Consider the following 27,668-nt stretch of genomic DNA (forward strand, 5'->3'; position numbering starts at 1 on the left):
CACTGGGTCTGACTTGAGCATCTGAAACCTCAAAACCTACCCCCAATGACATATTCCCTGCAACAAGGCCATACCTCCTAATAGTGCAACTCCTGGGCCTCTGAGGCCATTTTCATTCAAATTACAACAGCTGACAGGCCACTGGCCTCCACGTGCATGGACACACGCACCCACACACAAAAAGTAATTAAAATAACCCAGGCCCCTCATCTGTCTGATGAGGGCCTCTGTGGCCAGTCAACCCCATCCTGATGGTCATTACAAAACTCACCCACTTGCCAAAGAGGATGACATCGTTCAGTTCAGAAGTGAATGAACTCACAGGCTTCAGCGCATCACCCTGAGCCACCAGCCCACTGGTTATGCAAAACTGTGTTTTACATCTGGTATTTGATTTGCCACACTGTTTAACAGAAAAATAACTTTATCTATTTTTTCCCAATTAAAAGAAGTAATGTTACAATCCATAACTCCTCTAGCTCTGCTTTGGTAAATTAATGCTTATCTATTGTTTTTAAATCACAAAGTGAACATGGCTATAGAAATGTAAAATGGTACTATTTCATTTTAATCTATTTAATTTTCCATTCTTGAATTACATAATGGGGTTAAAACATTGAATAGAATTAATAGAATGAGTATTTAATTAAGCAGTAATGAGTTTCTAAATGGATGCTTGAAAAAAACTGGCTTCACAGTTATGCAAGAATCAGATAATAGTCTTAACAAAGAGTATAATAACTGTGTTGAAATGTTTTTTATACATTTAAAGATTTTTATTTTTTTCTGAATTCTCTCAGGAGTGTTTGAACATATCCCAGTTTCTTGATTTGCTTTCGGGCAAATCTGAGTGTCTTTTCCCAGCTCCCAGCACCCCACATCAAACTCTACCCACGGTGCTCTGCCAAGTCCATTGTGACGTGAATCTCACTGGAGCTCCTGTGTTCCACCCACACCCTCCCTTCCTTCCCAAAGGCTCTGGCTTCCTCTGCTTCTCTGGTGGCCTGACCCTTGCCCCTGCTCTTCCAGGTTCCAGGGATGAGCGCTTGCACTCCTTTTATCTCATTAAAGGGCTCCTCTTTCACCTTCAGGAGATTCTTCCCTGACGAGCTTCTTCAAACTGAGTCTTGTACCTGCCCCCGCCAATCAGGTGCTGCAGACGCTCCTAGAACTGTGTGGCTTCTCTTTGAGCAGTTAACATCTTTTTATGTTTATACACTTCTCTTCTCTCTCGGGTCTATAAGTCCCCCAATAGAATATATGCTATCTGCTTTGCTTATTAGTCTCTAGGTGGCTGGATGGATAATGGTGGAGACTAAATGGTTGGATGAAGGAGAAATGAAAGTCGGACAATGGATGTGTGGATTGATCGGTAGTTGGACAAATGGACAATCGAATTACTGAATACATAGATGGTGAATGGATGGAGGTTGAGTAGCTGAACAAAGGATGTATGGATGATGGATGTATAAATGGATGGATGTATAAATAGATAAACAGAGGAAAGGAGGAATGGATGAACAGAGAGAGAGGGAGAAAGAGAGGGAGGGAGAAAGAGAGGGAGGGAGGGAGGGAGGGAGGGAGGGGGGAAGAATGAATGGGTGGGAAGGATGGATGGATAGATGATAGTTAAATGTAGCTATCTTTAAATAAGGTCCATCCATAATACACATTCATGAGTCTCTAGCATGCCTCTACATTCTCATTCTGTGTGTAATTTGCCCCCCCCCACAAACATGGTGTCCTATGGCAAGTCCTTCAGTAGTTGCAATAGGCATGAAGATCTCACAGTTATGAGAAAAGTTGCACAGTCTAGACTCACATACCCATGACCTATATATTGACTTTATCAATTTAATGACCTCATTGGTCTGTTCATCAGATCTTCAAAGCCAACAATATACTAGGCACTGTGTTATGTTGTAAGCATCAGGTCTCATTCCTCGACCAATTACCACTAGATTTTAGTGCTAGGCCCTAAGATGGGTAGTGGTCTCTCAGAATCTAGGAAATTTTTAGTTAATTTCCTCACACTGTAAAATGTCATTTTTAAAAGAAATCTTTAAAGCCCATAAAATTGCAGAGAGTCCAGTGAAGACCAAATTTTAAGAGTCAGACAAAAAGCACCTAAGATCTGTTTGTCAGGGTTCTCGAAAGGTACAGGAACTGGCAGAAGGACTGTGTATCATTTTAATATATGTGATGTATACTGAGAGGCTTTGATGTGGTCCAGGTAGTCCAACAATGGCCATCTCGCTTCAGCAAAGCTATCCTTTTGCTTGTATTCTCTCCCAGCCCTCACTGCTGCTTCCACTTCCTGTAGCTAAGACCATTCCTTTATTTGACAGGTGGCTTCTGAGTCCCTTCCATGTGAGGAGCTGGAGCCACAATCTATACAGTACTGTTGTCCTGGCCATGTGACACTCAACTGCTTTGTCTGGACATCCTCTCAGACACAACATCCTCTCCCTTTAACTTGGGACATGTAGGACATTGCAGGTCACAGTTATCTACCCAATTCCCTAAACAACAAGTATCACAAGAACAACAAGGCTCCTGCAATGAGGAGGGACGAGGCCTCAGGGTCCTGGCTGCTGATATGCCAGAGGACTAACCTGAGTGGGGGATCCTGAGTGGGGGATCCCGGGTGGGCTCGGCAGTAGACTGACTGAAAGCAGAGCTTTCTAAAACCTAAGAGTCAAGTCTCTGGCCCTTGGTTCCCTGCAGGATTTGGGGCAGGAGCCTTCCTCTGCTTTCTTCTCTACCTTCACCTTCATCTGCAGTCTGAAGTGATTAGAGGGCATGTGTGTCACCAAGGCCATCCTGGGCACACGGCAGACAGAAACCATTGATTACAATGCTCTACCCCCCACTGGGCCCAGAAGCTCTGAAGGTCCCTCTATACCAAGTCTGGCTGCCTCCTCCGCCCACAGGGGCTGACAGTTACATTGACACCTAGACTTGAATTCATCATGTCTCTCACCCCAGTCTGTGTACTAGAATTATTTGGGCTTCCTTCTGAATCTTTGGCCTTGTCCAAACCAACTGAAGTGGCATAGGACCCAGGCATCATTAGACCTCATAGGAAACTCTCATATGCAGGAAGGACTTGGATCCATGAGCCTGGTTTGGCTTAGTTTCTTTGTTTGTTGGTTTCTTTTTTGCTTCAGTTTTGTTTGTCTTCTTTTGAGAATGGAAAGACAAAAGATAGGGCTGGTAAACTTTCCTTAAACAGGAATCCTGGGGATGGGGTCAAAATAGAATCTGCTGGAGCCATTTTATATGGCAGCATCCCCCACGGTCCCCTCCCACAGCTAAGTTCCATCCTGGTGTTCATCCCTGGACTCTTATGATTTGCCCAGGTTTGCTGAGATGCCATAGACAAATTAGTTTTTATCCCTGCCCCATACCCCCAACCAAGCCTCGATAGGGAGGCTCATGATTAATGATTTAAAAGTCAATGAATCAGTGGCTGTTTGCAAAACCTCATTTCTCAAATTACTCCTCTTTGAACACAAGGCCTTTTTGACATCATCTTACCGTGTCTGGATTCTCACTGCTGCTAATTGAAATTCCTAGCTATTTCCTCATCTTGTCAGCATCCTGGTCCTACGCATTTATGAAATATCTGCAAACAGATTACTGTTCACCTGAGTGTGTCAGAGGTAAACATCAGAACAATGCTTCCCACTTCCCACTCAAAGGAAATGCGCTCACAGTAGCTCATGAGATTCTCCATCGGTGGGAACACTCGTTTTTCACAAATTGATTGATCCCCACCACACCTATGTGCAACAAGTTTTTGAGATGTGGTATGAATGAAAACCACGGCTCCCGACTGCAAACATCTGCATTTCTTAGCAAATAGTCTTTTAGTCTTGCGGGCTGTGAGGGAGTAGGGAAGGATGTGGCGGGGCAAGGTAAAAGACAAACACTGGGTGTCCAGCCCCAGACCCTCCACTCAAGTCCCACCCTGTCTCTCTGGTCATCATGAGGTCAAGGTGAGCAAAGCTACAAGAACAACACATGCAAAGGCTGGCGGGATGGCTTGGTAAGGTACTCTGCCCCGAGCATGAGCTCCTGAATCAGACCCTTATAACCCTCATTAAAAAGTCAGGCATGCATTTAGTATCCCAGCGATGGGGAAGCCAAGACAGGAGGATCCTTCAGGCTCCCTGATCAGCCAGTCTGGCCTAATTGGTGAATGCCAAACCAATGAGAGACTCTGTCCCGAAGGCACTGAGGATGTCACCTGAGGCTGCTCTCACACGTACCCACACAAATATGAACATGCACCCACAGACACACACACACTATATGTAGTAATTCATGCAAAAAAAAAAACCCACACATACAATGGCTCATACTCTACCAGCGTTCGCTTCTTATCCAACAGTAATTCAGAGAAAGTGCTCCTGGCTCAGGGATGCCTCCTCCCTGGGAGACTTTGCTCTGTGACTCCCGCACCGCCATGGTCTCCTAGCTGTGGGCATCCTAGGAAGCACAGTGAGCAGGAGACAGGAGAGGGGGCACAGCTGCTCTCGGCCCTCTTCCCCAACCTGGCAGCATCCCTGGGCTCTGCAAGAGCTAAGTTTGCCCCATGGCCTTGCCCGAGTGCAGGAAAAGCTGGTTTGTGGAATGCAGCATCTTCCTAGCCAGAATCCCTGCATTGTGTATTATTAAATGAGATGATAAATGTATCATATCTCATGTAGTGCACACAGGAACAGCTCTGTTACTGGTGCCTGCCAGATGAACTTCAAAACACTGACTATCACCTCCTGCTTTGCTTGCAGTTCCAAGCCACGGTGGAGGAAGGAGCCGTGGGAGTTATTGTCAATTTGACCGTAGAGGACAAAGATGACCCCGCAACAGGAGCATGGAGGGCCGCATACACCATCATCAACGGAAATCCTGGGCAGAGCTTCGAAATTCACACCAACCCGCAGACCAACGAGGGCATGCTCTCTGTGGTCAAGGTAAGGGTGGTCCCCGTGGCACCTCTGTCCTCCCATGAGTAGCCAGGGTCCTATGAAAGGTGTGGAGAATCACAGAGTTGAGAAAGTCAGAGAGAAATTAATTCTGCTCTCCCCCAGAAGAACAGAGAACACTGTGGGCTTAGAGGCTTCTCTGCCTCCCACTTTCTTCCCTGGTAGATGACACCATTTGTACCTGAGGCAGGGAAGGACAATAACAAAGGGCAGAGCAGGACCCTTGATCTCAGGTCCCTGTGTGTGCTTGACCAAGCACTTTCCCACATTTTCTGTTCCTCAGTTTACTCATCTATAGGAAGTCACTGTTAACGTTTCTTATAATTAATTCAGGGTGGCTCTCACACTCGGTTCTGCTTGCTGTGACAAGGGGTTGTGTTTCTGGGTAGCTGTCTTGGTCTCTTTCTTTGGCTGTTATGAAAAAAAAACACTCTGGCAGAAGCCATGTAAGAGAAAAGGGTTTAACTTTGACTTGGAGTTCAAGGTCGTCAGTCTATCACTGGTGGGGGCATCCCAGCAGCAAGGGCTTGAGACAGCTCTTCATCCTGCATCTGCAGAAAAGAAGCAAAGACATAGGAACAAACACACCCACGGTGTTTCGCCCCTTTTCTCTGCCTTGCACAGCCTGGATCCCCTGCCTAGGGAATGGTCCCATCCACAATTAAGAAGTCTTCCCGTGTCAAATAACACAATCAAGATGGTCCCCCACAGGTGTGCCTAGAGTCCCACCTCACTGACCTTCTCAATGGCTGGTTAGAAGGTGCACATTTGTTAGGTAAAGTTCTGCATACTGAAGTCCGTGGTCACGGGACCCAGAAACTCAAGGTCAAGTGAGAGTTTGCGTCTGCACAGATGACGCCCCCTTACTCTGTCCCCACGTAGTGTAAAGGAAGAGCAGCTCCCCCCATTTGCATGGCTCTATGTCATGATGAGGTGACCTCCTAATGATCCCCTTGTCAATGCCCTCACAAGGGAGCCTGTGATTTCAGTATATGAAGAGGGAACATGTCCAACCCGTGGCACTGTGAGGACTTCATGAACAAATACATAAAATGTTTGGGGCAGTAACAGCTACTTCCAGTCTGTGATAGCAGTGAGTATGAATTTTGAGGCCAAAGATGTATGTGGTTTGATTATTAGAAGTCCAACAAGGGCCTCACAGAGTGAAACTGAAGGTGTGATCAGGACTGCTAAATCCTGTGAGCTTGAAGGGAGGTTCCAGCTCCTATTGCTCCCAGCTTTAGCCTCACGGCCTCTTCCAATATCTTCAAAGCGTCTACAACCTGCGTTGCTGCTCCCTAATGACCATCATCCCCTCTAACACCTTCTACCTTATGACTCCATCAGGTCCACTGGATGAGCCAGGATAATCCCTTATCTCGGGGCCTCTCCTTTAACCGCAGCTACAAAGTCTTTTTTGCCTTAGACTCTTAGAATTGGTAGCTATGGGAGCACTGTCCTGCCTGCCACTGAGTCTCTGCTAGTCCTGCTGTGGTGAAACACTGGCCCAAAGTAGCTTGGGGGAGGAGAGGACTCGCATCATCTTACACTTCCAGGTCACAGCCCATGGCTGACAGAAATCGAGCCAGAAGCTGAAGTGGAAATCAAGGAGGGACATGGAGGAACACTGTTCTATAGATAGATAGACAGACAGACAGAAGGGGATAGATAGATAGATAGATAGATAGATAGATAGATAGATAGATAGATAGATAGATAGATACATGCATGCATACATACATACATACATACATAGATCGATACATAGATACATAAATAGATACATAGATACATTGATAGATAGATACATAGACAGACAGATACATAGATACATAGATAGATACATAGATACATAGATAGATAAAATAGATAGGGTATAGATAGAGATGATATAGATGTATCTCCTATCCTTCTTACGCACCTGCCTAGGGATAGCACTGCCCACAGTGGGCTGGGCCTTTCTGCATTAGTTAACAATTAAACAGTGCCCCCCACAGACATAGCCATCATCTGATCCAGACAATTATTCAACAGAGGTCCCTTCTTCCATGGAGATTCTGTGTTATGTAAGACAGACACAGATCCTGTGAGCTACTTCCTCTGATCAGTACCAGAGCCATTGAGTGTGACCAGTCACAGACACGTCTGTTTCTAGAGGACACAGAGTCTGGGTTCCTGGCCCTTCCCAACCTCTGGGTCACTTCCTCCCTAGTAAGAGTGCCAGAAGAACTGTTGGAAGAGCCTGGCACCGGCAGTGCAAGGCTGCTGCTTTCAAAGGGTGAGGGCATGAAACAACATCACCATAGCCATCCTCTGAAGCTAGTCCTGGGTGCATAAAGGATGCTGGGTAACTTTCCAGCCCAGCATCTTTATGGGAAAACTTTAGTAGATACATATCTGTATCCTGCATCATGGGGTGGGACTTGGTGGTCCCTAGCATGTGTTTGCCCCAACTAGAGGAAAATAAACACCATGGCCAGAAGCCACTTGGGGGAGAAAAGGGGTTATTTCATCATACAGACTACAGCACACAGGATCTTCATCTGCCTCCTGACTCCTCTCCTCTACAGGAATGCACTACAGCAAACCACATAGACCCAAATTTCTGCCTCAGGCTCCTATTCACGTCGTCCTCCCAAAAGGGGTACTCACTGTATCTGGCTCTGAGAAATCTGCTACTTGTTTGTGCCAGGAACCACTGTGTTGGGCCGTTTATCCTGGTCCTGTCTAATTGTCTCCCTATGCATCTTAGTAGCAGGAGCCCCTCCCAGAAAGGTCACTCTCAATGCACCATGGTTTCTGTGGTTCAGAAAGAATGTGACACTTGATGGGCAGGAACATCACCTTAACTCTTTTTACAGCAGGGTTTCCTGTGTTCTCTCTGATGTAGCCAGGGGCACATGGACTATTGGCCTCTTTGCAAAATCCTCTGGAGGGATCTTCAGCAGGACTGCCCACTGACACGGGGACAGTGCAGCATCTTTGTGTGGGAATGACGTGGGTGTGGCCTTCTGTCCCGGTGATGAGCTGTAGAGCTCTCGCAACAGGGTGATGACTGAAACGCTCCTCCGTGGGGAAGACCCAGCACCTCCACCCCACATGTCTTGGACCTAACTCATTCTGCTGTCCCCCTCTATTAGAACAGTCCCTGAAACCAAAAGATTCTGGGAGTATCATAGGCAGCCAAGTTCATGGCACAGTCCCAGACCCCACATTTTTTCCTTAGATAGGACCCCTGAAATGGCACAAGACTTAAGTCATAAAGCCCAGCACTGTCCCCAAGTGTTTACAGCTGCTCATGCAATGCCAGAGGGACCGTGTGCAGAGTAAACAGACTTCGTAGTGTGTGCCTTCCTAATGCCCTTCTGTCTGCTTCCCCAGCCCCTGGATTATGAGATCTCTGCCTTTCACACCTTGCTGATCAAAGTGGAAAATGAGGACCCACTCGTACCAGACGTCTCCTATGGCCCCAGCTCCACAGCGACTGTCCACATTACGGTCCTGGATGTCAACGAGGGTCCAGTCTTCTACCCGGACCCCATGATGGTGACCAGAAAGGAGAATATCTCTGTGGGCAGTGTGCTGTTGACGGTGAATGCCACGGACCCCGACTCCCTGCAACATCAAACCATCAGGTGGGTGAGAAGCATGGATGGAGGCAAGCAGGAAGCCACCTTCTCTTTGGTTGCCAAAGCTGGTGGAGCTGGTTGCTGGCTTCCTGCTGCAAAATGCTGTTAAGTTAAATCTACTGTCCATCTGGATGTGTGGGAGGGAAAAGAAGTTTGAACCTGATGGAGCCAAGGGACTTTCAGCAAGAGGACAATGTCCTCAACCCTGATTGCAACTGAGGAAGGGACTGACTTCAGAGCTATGTTCCCAAATAACCTAGCCAAATCTGGAGGGTCATAAAGAAGAGCCACTCTGTGTGGGCTTCTGCAGCATCTCAGAACTTGATGCTCTGTGAGAAAGGCCTTGGTTGGTTCCATTGGCAGATGGAGGTATTGTGAATTCCAGAATGGGAAGCCAGTTCAGTCAGTAAAGTACTTGTCACCCAAGTTTGGAGAGCTGAGTCTGTGTTCCTGGCTCCCACAGAGGTGGTGTGGCAGGTCACTGCTGTAATTTCAGCACTGGGGAGGCAGAGACAGGAGGATTCCTGACACTTGAATTACTATTGTTACACCTACGTATGCGTGTCTATAAACACAGCTTGCTCAGTCCACTTAGCGTTACTTGTACATATGTGATTTCAGGGCTGACCACCTGATACTGGATAACCGCTGAGGGGGCCCATCCCTGGGAAATGCTACTTCTCCCTCCCTCAGCTCAGACCCCCCTACGCCAAACAATGCACAAATTAGCCAGCTGATTGGAACATGGGAACTTGGTGTCCAGTGGGATGGCCAGTACCCCTGGGTACTAAGGCCAGATTCCCTTTTCACAATACACACGCATGTACACACATACACACATAAACACACACACATATACATATACACACAAACACATACACACACACACACACACACACACACACACACACACAGAGTGCTAGTCTCCCTAGCTGGCTCCATCCTCAGCCAGACTCGTTTGTCTCCGAGGCAATGGGGTCAGCCATGGACCAGTCTTCTATCTGCCTGCGGAAAGAGCCACACCCTCCCCAGAGGCAGTGCAGCCAGTCCCAGGAGCAACTCCCAGAGTCCTCTGGGACATGTAACCCTGAGGAGCAAGGGGAAGAACAGTGTGGATGGTCTGGCTTTAGTGTGCAGTTTCACAGTGGACCCGAGCATCCTGTGTGAAGGCTTGAACTGGTGCCATTTAGAGAGGTCCAGAGCCCTTCTCAAGAGACTGGAGTAAGTGCTATGTTTTAAGAGGCACAGATGGGCCTGTGGTTGGGAACCACAAAAGCCCTCAGATAACGCAGCTGCCCTAATTCCCTGTGGCTGGTCCCCTAAGAGGGCCAACATCTGCTCACAGACCTATCTGAGGGCTGCTGGGCTGGCTAAGAGATGCTGAACTGGCAGAGGGATACCAGGCTGGCTGAGAGATGCTGGGCTGGTCCCTTTACCCAGTGAGAATCAGAATTGCCTGTCAAGTATCCCTTTCTGAGCTTAACTGGCTGAATTTTCCCTCTTCTCTCATAATCCCCCTCCTCTACCCTCCCTGCCTTTCCCTTTTCTCCTTCTTCCTCCCGGCCCTGCCTTCCCCTCTATTCCTTCCTCTCCTGGCTCTGAGCTCATGAAACATCACTGGCAAGTGGACCTGGTGCCCTGGGGAGGAAAGGCTCCTTGGTGATGGGGTTTTGATCCAGCACATTAGAAAGTGCCTTCCAGGGAGGCCTGTATGCAGGGGTGAGTGAGGCTGAGTGGAAGTGCCTGACCGGGAGAACCTTTCCCCCTGTTTTTCACTGGGCTGCACAGAGTTCCCAGGCAGACATTGATTTTGCAAGTGGTCTCTGGTCTCATAACTGTTGTAGCTCAGATAATTCTGCAGGGAACGGGTCTTTAAGGGAAGGGGAGTTTCACTCTGGGAGCTATTATTTTATCTCAAGATCTCTGAACTTAGTTTAAGTTAAAAAAAAAAAAAGATGATGACCCAGCCCTTCACTCACAGCTGTGCCACTGACAGGGCCCAGGGGTTCTGCACAGAGCTATGAGTGTCTCCCTCTGGGCCTTGGCTGTGCTGACGTGTCCCTGTCCCTGTGCTTCTCCATCCCTCCCTTTCTCCTTCTGTGTCCCTTGCTCTGACATCTCTCTGGGCCTCCATCTCCTGCCCCAGTCCTGCCCTGCACTTCTCTCGCCCCCTCTGTCTCTCCACTCCAAACTTCTCTGCCTGTCTGATCCTCCCCTCCTCTCTTGTTTCTATTCTTGACCTTCCCCTCCTCCCCGTGAATGATCGTGTGTGTGTGTGTGTGTGTGTGTGTGTATGTGTGTGTGTGTGTGTGTATGTGTGTGTGTGTTCATGTGTGGGAGGCCAGAGGTCAACCTTAGGAGCTATCCACCTTGAAAGTCTCTCACTGGCCCAGAGCTCACCAAAGAGGCTAGTCTGGCTGACCAAGAAGCCCCAGGGGTCTACCTGTCTCCAACTCTCCAGTGCTAGGATTGCAAGCAATCATCACCCTGCCTAACTTTTAGTATATGTGCTTTGGGGATCAAACTTGTGCCCCCATGCTTAGATGGCAAACACATTTCCAGCTGGACTTTCTTCCCAGCCTTTCTCTCTCTTCTCTTATCCACCACGCCCTCCTTGCCTCTCCCTCCTTTTCTTCCTTCCATTTGTAGAAGGTGGGAGTGAGACATCTTCTGGCAGCATTGCAGTGTCTCCTCCTGGTCCTCCTCCTCTTCATCCCATATTCTGTTTCTACATTTACTTTCCTCACCTCTATCTCCATCTATTCCAAGACCCTCTGGACTGGGCTGAGTGCCAATAAGTACCTCCACCCATCTCACCTCCAATCATACACAGCCCCCAAGCATCCACACCTTCCTCAGTCAGCAACCGGAGGGCATCACTTATGTCCAGCCTGCCCTTGATGATCACCCCAGCCTCATCCAGCAGGGGGCTCCTGCTGCCCACTCCCTATATTTGGGAACTTCGAACCAACCAACCGCTGATCTGGCCCTCCTGCCCATGCTGCCCTGTGTGATAGAACATACATCTGGTCTCAGCATTGACTTGTCTTGCAAGGGGTTGTCCGGAAGTCAAGGCACTTGATCTCTGCCAAGGCTGGAGCCCTGAAGGCAGGAGGTGTCCAGGCAGCAGGCTGCAAATTCTCTAGCAGGCGTTCATTACTGAAGCCCATTGACAAGTCTGTCATTCGGTGTGCTCTGCTCCAAATTAAAACAGCCAACAGCGTCTGAGTGATGGTGAATTCCTTCTGTCTACCGGCTGTGTTAAGACAGCTCATGGAGAAAACTCTGGAAATGGGAGAGAGAAAATGGCCATAATCATCCCACCCAAGGTAATTCTCTTTAACAACCTCATTACAGAGCCTTTGAATTTGGGGAGAGGCACATATAAAGACTTTTCATATTAAATGCCCCAAATGGCTGATGTCATCCGCTCTTCTGTATCCTGCTACGCTTGCTTTTAGATATGCCAAAGAGCCATCCATGTGCAGAAATAGTTGTCATTTTTCACTGCTGAATAGTATCCCCCATTCATTACCCCATTGCCAGTACCTGGCTGTGTCAGCAGAAAATACGTTTGGAATATAACAGGAAGATTCTGACTGAAGGGGCTCAGAGATAATAAGGGGTACTTCCTAGAGGGTTTTTTTCTATTTTTTTCCTCCCCCCCCACCTCTGTGTGTGTGTGTGTGTGTGTGTGTTGCATGGTTTTGCTTGTGTGTTGGTTCCTTGTGTATATGTATGTGATGTTAACCAACGTTAACATCAGGAATCATACTAGATTGATCCTCCATCATATTCACTGAAGCAGTATCTCTCAATTAAGCCAAGGACTTCCTTAGATGGTCATACTCTGGAGATGCCCTGTGTGTCCATATCCCCCAGGCGGGACTACAGATGGTTGCCTGGCATCTCACCTAGCATTTACATACTCTGGCATCTGAATTCAAGTCACTGAGCCACTCATTCCCCCACTTCCTGTTTTTAAGGTGATTTCCTTAAAGGCAGCTACGTTTCTCTTCGAACCTCATTTCCTAGAGTTGCTCATGTGACCATGCCTACCTAGTATGCAGCTTTTACAACTGAGATCTTTGTGAAGGAAGAAAGAACACTGAGACGTGACCAGTGGCTCAAACCTTTCTATTTAGCAAGAATATACAGAGTAGATTTTTGATGGAAATATCTCATGTCTTAGTCAGTTTTCCCTGACATTAACAAAACAAAATACCAGAGATAACCCGCTTAAAAAGAAGAGGGAGAGACTCAAATACGTGAGACACTGAACTCAAATAAATCCCAGCACCACAGAAACACAAAGCCAGAAAGAGAGAAGATGTATTTAGGCCCATAGTTTCAGACAATAGCTCTACAATCTATTATCACAGTCTACCATCGCAGTCCATCCTTGGGAGTTCTGGGTATGTTGTACCTTGTGGGGGGGGGGGCTATAACAATCTGTTCACTTCACGGAGACCAGGAGGCAGAGAAGGTGAACTTGGAGTGCCAAGACCCCCTTCAAGGGTATGCACTTCCAACGATCAAACTTCCTCCCATTAGGCCCCACTCACAAAGATCTTGTGGTCCGGGGACCAATCTTTTGACACACAAGCCTTTGGGGGATATTTTCCCAAACCATAGAATCCAATGACATTAGATACTAGATTTTTACTTAACAAGATAATAGAAAATACAAGGAAGGCTGGGGACACACTCGGTATGTAGATCTTTTGCCTAGGATGCACAGAGCCCTGGGTTTTGCTCCAGAATGCCATAAACTGGGTGTGCTGTAATCTCAGACATTGGGGGATAGATGCAGGAAGATCAGGAGTTTGTGGGCTTCATCAGCTACATGGCAAGTTCAAGGCAAGCCTGGGCTACATGAGCCGGATTGCAGATACAACCCATTGGCCCATCAAATCAGTGGCGTATATTTAGAACTTGCTGTGAGCCTGGGCTACATGACCCGGGTTGCAGATATAACCCATTGGCCCATCAAGTCAGTGGTATATATTTAGAACCCCCTGCGAGCCTGGGCTACACGAGCCGGGTTGCAGATATAACCCATTGGCCCATCAAATCAGTGGCGTATATTTAGAACCTGCTGTGAGCCTGGGCTACATGACCCGGGTTGCAGATATAACCCATTGGCCCATCAAGTCAGTGGTGTATATTTAGAACCCCCTGCGAGTCTGGGCTACACGAGCCGGGTTGCAGATATAACCCATTGGCCCATCAAATCAGTGGCGTATATTTAGAACCTGCTGTGAGCCTGGGCTACATGACCTGGGTTGCAGATATAACCCATTGGCCCATCAAGTCAGTGGTGTATATTTAGAACCTGCTGTGAGCCTGGCACAGCATTAACTGCTGCACAGTCACTCACAGGGGTGGCACGGGCTTGAACCTCCTGGAAGTGTGTGGTCACGAGAAAAAGAACGTTGGTGATGTGTGACAAATCTGGGAGAAGGAGGAAGTGGGGGAGAGGGAAATAACAAACTCAAACATCTGGATTTAAATGCCCAGCGTTCCTATCTCAGGACAGCTCCTGTGAACTGAAGGATATTGTCAGAAATGGCTTTAAGTTTGCAAAGTACGTGTGCATCTCACCTGGCAAGAAAACCTGAGCAGATACCAGGGAGATGACAGGAAACCGGCAGTGAAGTGTTTGCCCTGCCAAATAATTGCAAAAGAAAAAAAAATGCTTAAATCATTTTAAAATTTTTGTAGGGGAAAAAAATCCACTTACAATATGAACATAATGAGGTGTACCTTTTTATGAGTTGGGGTGAAGACTCCATAGGATTAAAAGCTTCTGAGGGTCTCAAAAGTCTGAACACAGGCCAGGCCTGGCCCTGGGCCTGGCATATGCCAAGAGCTCAATTAAAAGACATAGGCGAGAAGCGATCCTATCCAGGAGTTCTCAACCCGTGGGTTGTGACCCCTTTGGCAAAATTCTATCTCCAGAAATGGTTATGTTATGATTCATAACAGTAACAAAATTATAGTTATGAAGTAGTAACACAAATAGTTTTATGGTTGGGAGTCAACACAAGAGAAACTGTATTAAAGGGTCACAGCATCAGGAAGGTTGAGAACCACTGGTAGGTGAAGGTGGCTAGGTTGTGGTGTCTGAGATCCAGGATTTAAATGCAGAACAGATGTGATTAGCTTATTCAAATATTCTGATATTATTTATTACTTTTATGTGTGCACACTAGGGCGCAAGCGTGTATAACAGTGTTTGTGTGGAGGTCAGAGAACAGTTTGCCTAAATCAGTTCTCTCCTTCATTTGTGTGGGTTCTGGGGAGCAAAGTTAGAATAGTCTAGTAGCAAATGCCGTCACCACTGACCCATCTCACCGACCCCAAAAAAATGTAGCCTAAGCTGACCTCGAACTCCTAATCCTCCTGCCTCCTCCTCCTCTTCAGCATATCCACCCAGTGTCCTTGGCCACAACCTCTTCATCTCCACACAGTGACTGGTGCCCACCTGCAGTGGAAGTGGTCCCAATGGGCCTTGTTTTAACCTGGTGCCCAGGCAGGGCAACCAGCCCCAAGAGTGGCACCACAGCAAGACATACAGGCCCTTGTAGATTACACAGAGAGTCCTTGCCATCTGCCAGCTCTCCTTCGGGCACCGTGATACAAACTGAGTCTATTCTTTGAGCCTGGTGTCTGAATCCCCTCCAGATTAGATGCCCATCCTTTGATGGTGACTGTTTGTCCTGCGTTTTTCTCTTTTTTGTTGTTGTTGTTGTTGTTGTTGTTGTTGTTGTTGGAGGGGGCTCTGTTTTTTTTTCTTGTGTTGTCCCCTAAACTTGGGCCTTTTCAGCTGGATGGCACTCTGCCTTCAAAATGGTAAAGAATGCAACAGAACAATAAAAATTTAGCACCAAAACATTTGTCTGAATGGCCAGCTACATCTTCCTCTTGTCTTCCTGGATTCACCAAGCCTTCTTTTTAGTGCTCTGGTTCATCGGGGCCTTTCTAAAGAAAACCACACACACACACACACACACACTTGCACCAAACAGAAAGGTGGTAAATTGGACAAAAATGTCACTGACTAACTGTGAGATTTTTATTCTGTAATTGCTAAGGCCTTTGGAAGCAGACGGCAAAAGAAAAGAATTCCAATTGACTTGAAAATAGAATTCTCTCACCCCAAGGGGCTCTAAGACACACGGATACCCAAAAGATACATAAGCAATAAATGTTCAGTGGGAGAAAGAAGAACCACAAATGCCCTAACCAGGTTTCAAACTCAGATTTAAGAGTTTAATTTGAGGTGCCACCCCCCTTCTAAATTTTAATCAAACGTTAAAGGCCAGCTATACCCTGTCTACCTGGGAAAATTAGGGCAAGTCCCTCCATCTACTATCACCTATCAACACTTCATTCTACTTACGTGTGGTACTGACCTCAATAATAAGATGTGGGATGAGGGAGTTTTGTTGTTTTTTTAATGAGTCCAGATATTTCTTTCCGCAGTCAACCAACACAGCGCTTGAAATATAAATGAGTTGTTTATGGGAGTCCTTTGTAATTTTTAATTAAAGTGATGTTCTTCCGTTGGAGGTTTATGGTGGTGATACATTTTATCACCACATTGCTGTGGAATTCTTAATTATTTATGTAAATGTATTAGTAGAGCCAGCCCTCGTTTTGAGTGGTCAGATTTTTCCATTATGAAAACATCCACGGGATAGAGAGTCTGATAAATTGCACAAGTGAACCTCTGAAGGCCTGATGTCTCTGGTTACTAAGAATAGAATCCTGGGTTTTATCATGACCCAGAGACAAGATACCCATGACTTCCTTGGGTGACAGGCACTGGGTCATCCAAAAGCCCCGAGTAAACAGTCAGAAAGTTCTTTTGCAAATCAGCTTTGTAACATCTGTCTACACGTGCCGTTATGCATTTGCCACGGGGCACCCGCTCATTGTTGAAAATAGGGTTTCAAATTGGCTGTATTTGAATATAATTATCATTTGCCTTCTTGGCAGCCTCCGAAATTAATTCTCAGAACCAATCTGGAAAAATATTGACAAATGTTAATATTGCTTCTTGCCCAATATTTATTTTCTAAGTCATTCAATTTGCTTAGCTTTGGGGGTTGCCTGTTTTTGAGGGGGTTTAAGGCTGCATCTCATGTAGCCCAGGCTGGCTTCATACTTTCTATGTAGCTAAGGATGACCTTGAACTACTGATCTCAAGCCTCTTTCTCCCAAGTGGGATTACAGATATGCCTAACCATGCTTAGTTATGCTTAGCTCTCAATACTTTGTAATAAACATCTAAATAGGTGTGTATAGAGGAGAGGCCATGCCCCTTGAGAAAAGCACACCTGTCAGTCAGCACCACCAGCCAGCAGCGGGTGCATCTCAGGGTCTTCCCAGAGGCTGATCATAGCATCAGGCCTGGAGCAGTAGTAACACAGTGGCCAGCAGGTCAGAGAAGTGACGCAGGAATGGCTCAGGCTCGGCACCCACATAGCCCCTGACTCCTCCAGGACTTGTGGCTTAAAGTGATGAGACTCTAAACTGTGGTCCTACCACTGTGGCTAGCCTGGGGCTCCCCTGTGGATTCCAACATCATGACCAGGAGTCACACTGTAAAATCAGACCTCACGTTACCATCTGTGACTACTGCTGGACATGAAGGCTTGTGCATGGTAGGAAGGGCCTCTGCATTTGGGCCAATCTCTTCATTCATTCATTCATCCATTCACCAAAATATGTAGTGAATACCTACAGCACTCTGGGGTCAAAGCAATGAAGACAGAAGTAAAGAATATCCGCTGCCATTGTGGAGGTGGGGATCTGAAACCTGCACCATCTCCTTACATTTACCAGACACAGTCTGCCACTGAGTTACAAGCTACACTCTCAGCCTGGTTCTGCATCCACTGTGGGGAGCACTGGGCCTCATGCATGCTATCCAACTGATCTAACATTGAACTACACCCCCCTATCCCTTTTTTTGGAGGACAGGATTGTGTCTCGTGCTAAGCAAGAAATATTTTTAATTGATAGACATGTACGTTCAGGGGACAGCAAGATGGTTGAACGGTAAAGGCACTAGCCACCAACCTTGGCCACTTGAGTTTCATCATCAGGACCCATGTAGTGGGAGGAGAGAAATTACTTCTGAAAGTTGTCCTCTGTCCTCCAAACATACACAATGACGTGAACATACACACACACACACACACACAAACACACACACACACAATAAATGCAATTTTAAAACATTACAAAATATACCTCCTCATTGATTGCTTCTCCTTCCTCTACAGCTAGTCTCCACATTACATTCAGGGGGATTCAGTGCCCGCTTCCAGATTCCCTGGAAGCACCACTGTATGCATGTGGTGCACATACCTGCACTGAGGCGCACACACACAGAGAGAAAATAATTTTTAAAGACATTATTTTAAAATTAAAATTGCCGCAACATTCACAATAAGTCAACAGGGCGGTTTTAAACCCAGTAGAGCAGCTGCTGCCGGCTTTCCTCCTGTATCCATCTGGGGCTCTGGTCCTGCACAGCGATGCTGGTGCCCCTGGAATTTCCCTACAAAGAGCACTGTCAGAAAGGCTCTGTGACTCTGTGGATCCAAGAGTAAAAGTGAGTTCCTCTCAGGTACAGGTGGAGGGGAGATGTTCTGTGCCCATACAGAACCGTCAGCCAAGGAGGTGAGGCATGGGTGCTCACCCTCTCTGTGGCAGCCGGCTCTGTGACGGAACCATGAGGACCTGAGCTAAATCAATTGAATAAAGAAAAGAGTGATTCTTTTTTTGACATGCAGTTTTGGAAGTTTTTATCTCATAGCATGATTAATAAAAACCCGGAGACAGAAATTGGGATTCAACCTGAAGGTCAGAGAAGCAAAAGCAGTCAGTCACTGGCTCTTACCTCTATCTCAGTCCAAAATGATGATCCTGCCTCCAGGAATCTCAGAATGAGACTATGACAGAGAGCTGTCCCCTATCATTTTATAATCCTCTCTAGTTCTGGGATTAAAGGCATACACCAGTACCTCCCAGTTTTTATGGCAAACTAGTGTGGCTACTGGGATTGAAGGTGTGTGTCACCACTGCTGGTCTGTGACTTCAGGTAAGCTTTATTTCTTAAAACAAAAGTGAAATATCACTAGACTATCTGGGATCGTGTGATGTTTTTTATTTGGAAGCATGTGGCAGAGAAACTGTCCAGCTTCTGGCTAACCCCACAACAACAAAGAAAGAGGAAAGAGCCATGGTTTTCTAGTCCTCTGGGAGGGCATGTCCTTGGTGACTTGAAGACCTCCCACTGGACTCTGCCTCTCAGAGGTCCCACCACCTCCCAGTGGAGTCAGGGTTGGGGAACTAAACCTTCTGAGTGCAGGCTTTGGGGGCACAGTCCAGCTGCAAAACGTAGCAGGGGAATAGAGGCCCCTTCACCTGTGCACATCAGCTACGAGACTTGAAGGGGAAAAAAAAAACCTGCTTGAAAAAGAAAGAGACTACAGAATGTTTTAAATGGTTAGTGAGAAGGTGGGAGCCACAGAAGAACGTGCAGCATAGCGAGCTAGAAAGGGCGACTCAAGGAGCAGCTTCAGCGGCATTCCTAGAGATCCAACTGGTATCTCCTCATCGGTGCTGTGCATGCCTGTGTGAGGTGGGTGTGGCCACCTTGTTCTGTAGCAATGACGAGTGGTGTTCTAACAGCCACGGGCAGGTAGTTTGGAGAGATGGAACTGACATCAGATCCACTTTTCTCAGAGAGCTTTGAAGCGGGGAAACATTTATTTTGCAAGAACAAATGTTGTACAAAAACATCTGCAGCCCCTCCCCCAAAGTGCCCTGGTTCTTAAAGCACTACCACTTGTCTTAAAGGGATCTTGTTCTCATCATCCTGGCTGAGGGCCACTATTTGAAGGGTCTGTGCCATCTCTGCCCCCAATTCATCCATTCCCTTTGTGTCTGGGTTTATTTTGAAACCTGGGGGAACGGGAGAGCAGTAATCCAATCCGGTGAGTACATGAGACCACAACTCACATCTTTTTGCTTTCTTTTCCCCAGTAAATGGCCACACACAGCATTGTCCCCAAGCACAGAAACCATGACGAGCCTTCCAGAGGAAATACACACGTTACACAGACTTTGTCCCCACTGGGGTTGTGGTTCCACCAGACATGGGTTCAAGGCCAGTGAGTCAGCAGTGTGCATAAATGAGGGGTCACAACTGAAGCAAGGTCATGTTCTAATCCTTAGGCTTGAGGAAACCTAGCACTTTATTTGTCCCCAGGAACATAGGTTCATCATTGCCTCATTCTGTTTCCTTGGTGACCAGGAAGGACATAGTGATGGTGACCAACAAAAAAAAAATTGCCCATGAGTGATTGCCTGTGTCTTCTCTGCCTGCCTTCCCTCCCTGGGCTATTATCCCTGGGAACTAGGCTAATTATGAATGACACCTGCGGAGCGTAGTAGGCGCGCCATAAAATTTAATTTAATTAATGAATGGCTTGCAAATGAGTGATTTTCAAAGAATTCTTGCCCAGACATTGGATGCACCAAATCCCACCCAGAAGAGAATAATGAGTCCTCACAAAGCATTAAAGGGATTTTCCTCCAGCTCTGACTTTAATAAACAGCACAAGTAAACTCTAATTAAATGGCAATGTTTAATTATTACTTGATGTCCTTCCCTATTTCATATCTCCCCTTGGGTTTGAAGAAATGAGAGGCAGTCCTTCTCTCTCCGTCCTCTCTCCTGGTTCCCTGGCCAGGCACCCTCAGCTTTGCAGATCCACCCAGGCCCCATTGGGAGGCAGACATGCTCCATGCTGGGGTCTCACAGAGGTGGCTCGGTGGATAAGAGCAATGACTGATCTTACAGAGGGCCTGGGTTTGGTTCCTAGCACCAACAAGGCAGCTCACAACCCTCTGTAACTCCAGCTCCAAAGTATCTGATATGCTCTTCTGATCTCCACTGTGTGATGCACAGACACACATGTAGGCTAGTCACCTGTATACATAAAAGGAAGTGCTTTAATTGAACAGCTCTCCACAAACTGTGCATATTCTCTCACCAGTTAGTCGACTTTTCAACCGTTTAATAAGCACCTACTAAGTGTCCGGTGGTGACGAGTGGTGTTCTAACAGCCATGGGCAGGCAGTTTGGAGAGATGGAATTGACATCAGGTCTGTTTTTGTCAGAGAGCTTTGAAACAGGGAAACATTTATTTTGTTGTTGAGGGTGTAGTGAGAATTAGGCATGCAGACCCTTCCTCCTGGGAAACAGTCAGAAAAGAAATGGGTGAACCCCTAAAAAGAGGGCTACAAGTTTTACAGATGTTCTTTAGAAACTGGAAGATTCCTGAAGGAGAGGCAGGAGGACTGGCACCCTGCCGACCACAAGGGCTGCATCTGGGGACGCAGTAAGAACTAAGCATTGGGAAGGCATGTTTGTGTTTCCTTTGTTTGTCAGATTTTAGAATGCTTCAGTCCCCCGCCTTTTTAGTCACTTCAGTGTTTTTCATGAACAATACATGCTCATTGTACAAACTCAGAGCAGAACAGAGAAGCAAATTAAAACTCACCTTGAATCCTACCACCTAGGTACGGCCGCCATTGTATTTTGTCTTGGTAATTCCAGAGGTGTGAAGTGGAGGAATGCATTGTTGCTCCACTCCGTGTAATTAAAAAGACCATGGGAACGTCTAGCAGCTTCCTGGGGAACATGAGTTGTGTTTATTTTTTTTTAAGAGCTACTAATTTTTGATTAACAAGAATGAGCACAACATTTAAGGGAAATGTAATTACACCCTCTCCCTCTTCTCAACAAAACAACATTATCCCCCCACCCCCAACAAAGGGTAGAGTCACGACTCTAAGGATGTATGGCTCCAAGTCAGGGGATTGCACGGGACATTTTTCATGTCACCAGTGAGACAGTTGTGTGAGCACTCCAGCAGTGAGGTATCTGGGCTGCAGGTTACAGACCCAGCTAAAGTCAGGCGGGCTAATAACTCACTGTGTCACTGCTTAACTCTGCGGTGGCTGCAGCTACTGAGCCGGAATATAAAGCCTCGGTCTCTGAAAAGACAAGGGACTCTCTGTTAGGATGGTTAAGAGTAAGAAAAGCAAGGGCAGCTAGGGGCCCATGGGAAGAGCTGCACTCAGAGGTCAGTGATTGATGCAGTGTCTCCTGTTCACTTGCTTTTCTCTTTGTGTGTTGGACAGGGGGCTCGACGTGCTTGCCCCTGTGTGTTTGAAAGCTTATGTGCTTTTGTGCATATGTACGTGGGCATGGAGGTCAGAGGTCAGCCTCAGATGTCATTCTTCAGGAGCAAGCCACCTCATTCTTTGAGATAGGTTCTCTCATTGGATCCTGAGTCTCTCTGGTTGGGCTAGGATGGCTGGCCAGAGAGCCCCAGGGATCCTCCTCTGTCTGCCTTCCCAACACTGATTACAAGCACTCACCACCATGCCTGGCCTTTTACATGGACACTGGTGATCAAACTTGGGTCTTCATGCTTGCAGCTGAACCATTCTCCAGACTCCTTCTTTTCTGAAATCTATTTTTTAATTTATTTTTGCGCCCTGGAAAACGCAGGGCCTTTGAGCATGCTCAATATGTGCTCTACCAGTTGAGTCCTTGTCCAGCTTTTGTATAAATAGAACACCAGAACAACTCCCTCATCAGTTCCTTTGACCCCCATTGTCCCATGGAATGTATGCTATATTCCAGTCACAGAAACTGCATCTCACCAAAGCCCTGCTACTCACACAGTGACAGAATGAGCCTTTTTCCTGACGACAATTGAGAGTAACTGTGTATGATCCAAAACGAGCATGTCCAGAAGTCCCTGTGTAGATTCACCAGCATCTTGTAGCTCTTGCTATGTCGGGTTGTCCTTTCTCTTTGCTTCTACCGTACCCTGGCCAACCATCTTCTCAGCACCACGGTCAGCGCACACGCTTTCGCGGCCTGGATTTTCAGCACCACGGCCAGAACCAGGCACCCTAGGCTGAGACTTTCAGCACCATGGTCAGAGGCCAGTGCAAGTGCATTGCTGAGCTTGGTCAGGGTGTCATTCTAGATTCTGCCTTTCCTCGCAGCTGCTCGATCTGTCCCCCACCCCCGTCCCCATTACAGTAATTCCTCCTGCGTGGAGTCGCCCTGGTTGGCTCCATCACATGTGAGCCAGTTGCCTATGACAGCAGCTCTGCCACCAGGGGTTGTGGTACTTTGGAAACTTAAATCTCTCCATACCTCATTCTCTCCAGATGTAAAAGGAGATAACTCCCGAAGACGTTGAGAGGATTAAACAGGGCTAATCTAGCAAAACTCATAGCGCGGTGTCTGAAATTTAATAAGAGCCCAGACCTTGTTCTCAACTGTTGTAGTAGTTGGCAGATCATCCCAGACATAGCTTGTCTTAAAAGCTTTCCCCTACGGCCCACTGCAGCCCCAGAGAGGCCTAGACTGTCCTGCCCTGCTTCACAACACTCCATCACGCTATCTAAATTGGTCGTGAGTGATCTGGCTCCCGTTCAGATCTAACAGAAGCTTATTGCCCACTCCCATGGCAGACCGGTGCAACAAAGGAGGAGGAAAGCTTTGCCCCCATAGTCCCATTCAGAGACCCATGCTGCTTCTGCATTGTGGGGCTGTGTGGTGGAGGCTGTGTCACTCGGGGTTACTGTTACTGTGTAAGAGTAATAAAGAGCCAAGAGTTTATGAGAAATGTGATTGGTCACTTATAGAAGTGTGATTATCACTTCTACCCACATTTCTTTACCCCAGCCTCACTGTAAGGGAAGCTGAGAGATGTGGTTGGCCTGTATGTCTAGAAGGAAAACTGAGTTGTCTCTGTCTGTGAATTTCCTCCCCCTTCCAGGTCAGAAAACACTGGAAGGCTATGACCATGGATTTGGGGTCTCTCATCTAGTGCTTATTCCCTTCCAACATTTGCCCTGAGCCTCATCCTAAAAGTCAATCCACAAGCTGACCCAGTAGCCTAGGGAGGGGACTTTCTAAACACAGATGGTAAAACAGGCTTAAGGAGACAGGCACCCAGAGAATCCCAGCCAGATCTTAAAGCTACTGCTTCCACAGTGCTGCCTGGAAAGAACTCGTGTCACTGAAGGGTACGTGGGAGGGGTGAGAAAAGGAAATCCATGCAGCTCAGGGGAGCAGAGCCACATCTCTGTAAACCCAGAGCCCCTGCACCCTAGGGTCCCAGGACAGGGCTAAGGAGAGCTCTCATCCCTGAGCTGTGGATCTCTCTGAATTGCAGCACACACAGACGACCAGAAAGCACACTTTGTCAAGCAGCCCTTGAGAACCCAGGCAAGGCATGCAAATTGGAACAAACTTCCTGAAAGACATTTTGCATTATGCATCAACTTTTCTCAAACAGCTCTCCTCTTCCGTAGCAGTAATTCTGCTCTTAGGAATTTATCTCAAAGAAATAATCAGAAACAGTGTCAAACACTTATGTCCTCAGGAAACGGAGATTTATGGGCAGAGCTGTGTGCTGAAGGCTTATTTATGGTGGCGAAAAAAGTTAGAAAACACACTCGGTGTCCAGCCAAAGGGGCTGCATAAATAAACGGCAGAGCAGACAGCTGACGGAATAATGTGGAGTAGAGAGGGCTGGGTTTCGTGAGAAGTTTTAGGGTGGGGGAAGTTGCTCTCATTAACTTGAGTGGAAGAAATGGGGCATCCAAGCATAGGAACTGTCCCACCCCAAATGTGGAATATGTAGAAGAGACTTGGAATAGAATACCCAGGCAGTGCGTGGCTCTCTCGCGACTTCTGTTTCTTTGCTTTTTTAGGTTGTTAAGATGTTAATGATGAGTACGTCTAACATATCAGCAGCACTGACTTGGGGCTGCTTTAGTGGGGAAAGTACTTGCTGTGTAAGCATGAAGAGTTTAATTCAGATCCCCAGCACCCACGTAAGAGCCAGCCATGTCAGCATGCACGTGTAACCCCAGCCCCGGAGAGGAGGATGGAGATGGGTGACCTTTAAGTTCAGTGAGGGACCCTGTGTGGTGGTCAGTTTTGTCAACTTGAGCATCATCTGAGAAGAAAGTCTAAGGGAGGGGTTGTCTAGAGCAGGTTGGCCTGTGCGCATGTTCGTGGGTGGGGAGGGGGGGGGGTTTGTCTTGAATGCTTTCATGGGTATGGGAAGACCCAGTGAATGGTTGGAGTCCCGGGCTATGTAAGAGTAGAGAAAGCAGGCTAAGCACTAGTAGGCATTCTCACCCGCCTTGCCCCACTGTGGATGCCATGGGAACAGCTGTCTCGGGCTGCTTGCCACTGTGATTTCTCTACAGCCAAAGGCTGTACTCAGAAGTGTGAGCTAAATAAGCCCCTCCTTCCTGAGTTGCTTTTTCTCGGGCTTTTATCACAATGCTAGAAATAAAACTAGAACCCCCGTCTCAGAAAGTAACATAGGTTGACCAGAGGATGGTACCCAAAACTGACCACACATACATACACACACACACACACACACACACACACACACACACCACATTTTTGGAAAAGAAGAAAGAAAGTACAGATAAATCTTTTTTCTCTGTAGATCACTCGGAGGCACTGTAGTCTTTTTCTCCAGTTTTCAAGAGCCCAAATGGTGGTCCAGACCCTGGGCCTCAAAGTCCATAATAGGCTACCTGAGATTGCTGCCTGAGACATGTCCCTTTCAACCATCATAACACCCATTCAACTGCACAAAACAAATCACCCAAAACTCAATCTGTCCAGACAGCCCTACACAGATCACATTTTTTTCTGACTCAGAACGAAAAGAAGCTTATTCCCCTGTGAGTTCTATACAGACGTTCCTTGGCATTTACAAAATGACAGAAACCCTTCACCCAGATCTCGCAGCACAGCCATCCTCAGCCTTGGTTGTGATTCAGAAAGGTTCCCAGGGATTTTAAAAATATTCTGTTCTTCCCCTGAAGCTGTGGTTTCTAATTTGATAATAAAACTGCTGGGAGAGGAGTAAATGGATTGGATGATCTATGTTCCAGTGTCTTGTCTGAGGTGGGATTTTTAAGTGGCATTAAGTAAGTTGGGTTTCTAAAGCAAAATAGAGCATAACAAAAAGAACAATACTAATCTATCCTAAAATGTACAAGAAAACGTAAGTTTGATCTTGCCTTCATGCCAGGATAGAATGCCAATCCCAGAACCATTGTCTTAGGAAGGATGGTTTAGCACATTCAGGAAAACTCATGCTTGGCTCTGGCTCAGATGTGTGAATTATACTAGGCACACCCCTCTCAGCTTGTGAATCGGCCACTCTGGTGTCACCCTGGGGAAGCTTCCTGAGATGCAGTTCCCCAGCATCTCCCCAACATGCCAGGGAAAGTGGCATTTCCCAAGCTCCGCCATTCCAGGAATTAAGCACCCCATCCTTTGCCTACTGCACAGTCTGCATGGCTTCTGTTCTCATAGCTGAACCTAAGCTCGGCTGGAAATTCATTGTAAGTCTTCGTTACTCACTTCTCACCCAACTGAACTCCATGACATCGTCATTAATAGGGAGAGAAAACATAACCTGCTGGAGTTCAATCAGAATTCCTTCCTATGAACTTAGTGATAAGGGACCCATGTTGGGAACATAGCCACTTGGTGTCGTCAAGATCACACCACTTGTCATACAGTGTCAGAGATGTCTTCCAACGTGTGGCTCATGCCTGCTCTCCCTGCAGTCGAACCTTCTAGAGGGGCAACATCAATGTCCTAGTTTAGTTCCTGGTCACTTGTCATAAACACCATGACCAAAAGCACCTGATGGGGTCTGTTTTGCTTCCAGACTACAGTTCCCATGAAGGGCATTCAGGGTGGGAGCTCAAGGCTAGACCTGGAGCAGAGACCTGGAGAAATGCTGCTTCCTGGTTTGCTCCCCATGGCTTGCTCAGTGTGCTTTCCAATAGCATCCAGGACCAACTGCCCAGGGAATGACACCACTCACGGTGGACTGGGAATTCCTCTACTATCAATAAACAAGAAAATACCCACAGACCTGACCACAGGCCAATCTCGAGGAGGCGATTCTTTAACTGGAGCTTCCTCTTCCCAGGTGAACTAGTTTGTGTTAAGCTGACCACAACAAACCAGCACAACAGATTTGAATACAACTGCATCTCTCTAGAATGTCCTAGAATGGTCTGCTTCCTTTAGACGACTATCCCGTGAAAGACAAGGTCACCCTTTGCAGCACCCATCCATGCACGTGTTGATTAGGTTTCTAGAATATGTGTCCTCCACCTTGCGCAATGTATAGAAGTGGAACTCAAGGTTAGCTCGGGTGCAGTGGTCACCCTTCCCCGGACCCTAGGGCGTACTCTCCAAACCTCCCAGCAGATACCAGAAACTGCCACAGACAGGCAATGTTCATCCTGAACGCACATGCTCATGTGAAGCTGTAGGGCAATTGGTAAAGAAAAGTCCCCAGACTATCTTGATACAAAATATACAGCTTTAATAAACAGAAGTAAGACTTACAACAGCTTACACCAGAATTCAACCGATCCGTCCGGACGCAGGAGCCAGGCGAAAAGAGAGCTAGCGGAGCGCACTTGCTAGGTTTATAGGCAGGCTTTTGCCTGAGGGTGGCACGCCCCAAAAAACAGAATGTGATTGGTTGAACTCCCCTATCACTCATGAGAAAGCATGGTTTGTCAGCTAAGTGCAGTATGAAATAAGAATAATAGTAATAAAATAAGAGTGGTTGTATTCATTTACTACCAGCATTGATACTGTTGTGTTTGGTAGCCACTGGGATGAAATAAGGCTTACTCAAATAGATGCACTGTGACCCCACAACAGTGGACGTGGTAAGTTAGATGGCATCTCAATATCTAGTTGGCAGAGAGCAGGACTCCCGGGCCCCAGGAGGGAGAGAGCTCTGTGGCACAAGATTTCGTTATGCTTCTCAAAATGGCACAACATTTCAAATGTATGGCTTCTTTACTTCTGGAATTTTCCATATGTTCTCAACTCTCAACTGGCCATAGCAACCAGAAGCGTGGA

At 47.0% G+C, this 27,668-nt stretch overlaps 1 protein-coding gene across 1 annotated transcript in view; it reads left to right on the plus strand.

The window, feature by feature from the left end:
* The window catches only part of Cdh13 (cadherin 13), a 969,028-nt gene that overhangs the window by 886,006 nt on the left and 55,354 nt on the right, over window positions 1-27,668 (plus strand). Inside the window, exons 9-10 of the mRNA XM_048437368.3 lie at window positions 4,797-4,979; window positions 8,373-8,626. Coding sequence (XP_048293325.2) covers window positions 4,797-4,979; window positions 8,373-8,626 — 437 coding nt within the window. The remainder of the gene's footprint in view (window positions 1-4,796; window positions 4,980-8,372; window positions 8,627-27,668) is intronic.

Source organism: Myodes glareolus, chromosome 22 (genome assembly GCF_982192425.1).
Source record: "Myodes glareolus chromosome 22, mMyoGla1.1, whole genome shotgun sequence".
Taxonomy (NCBI): Eukaryota; Metazoa; Chordata; class Mammalia; order Rodentia; family Cricetidae; genus Myodes; species Myodes glareolus.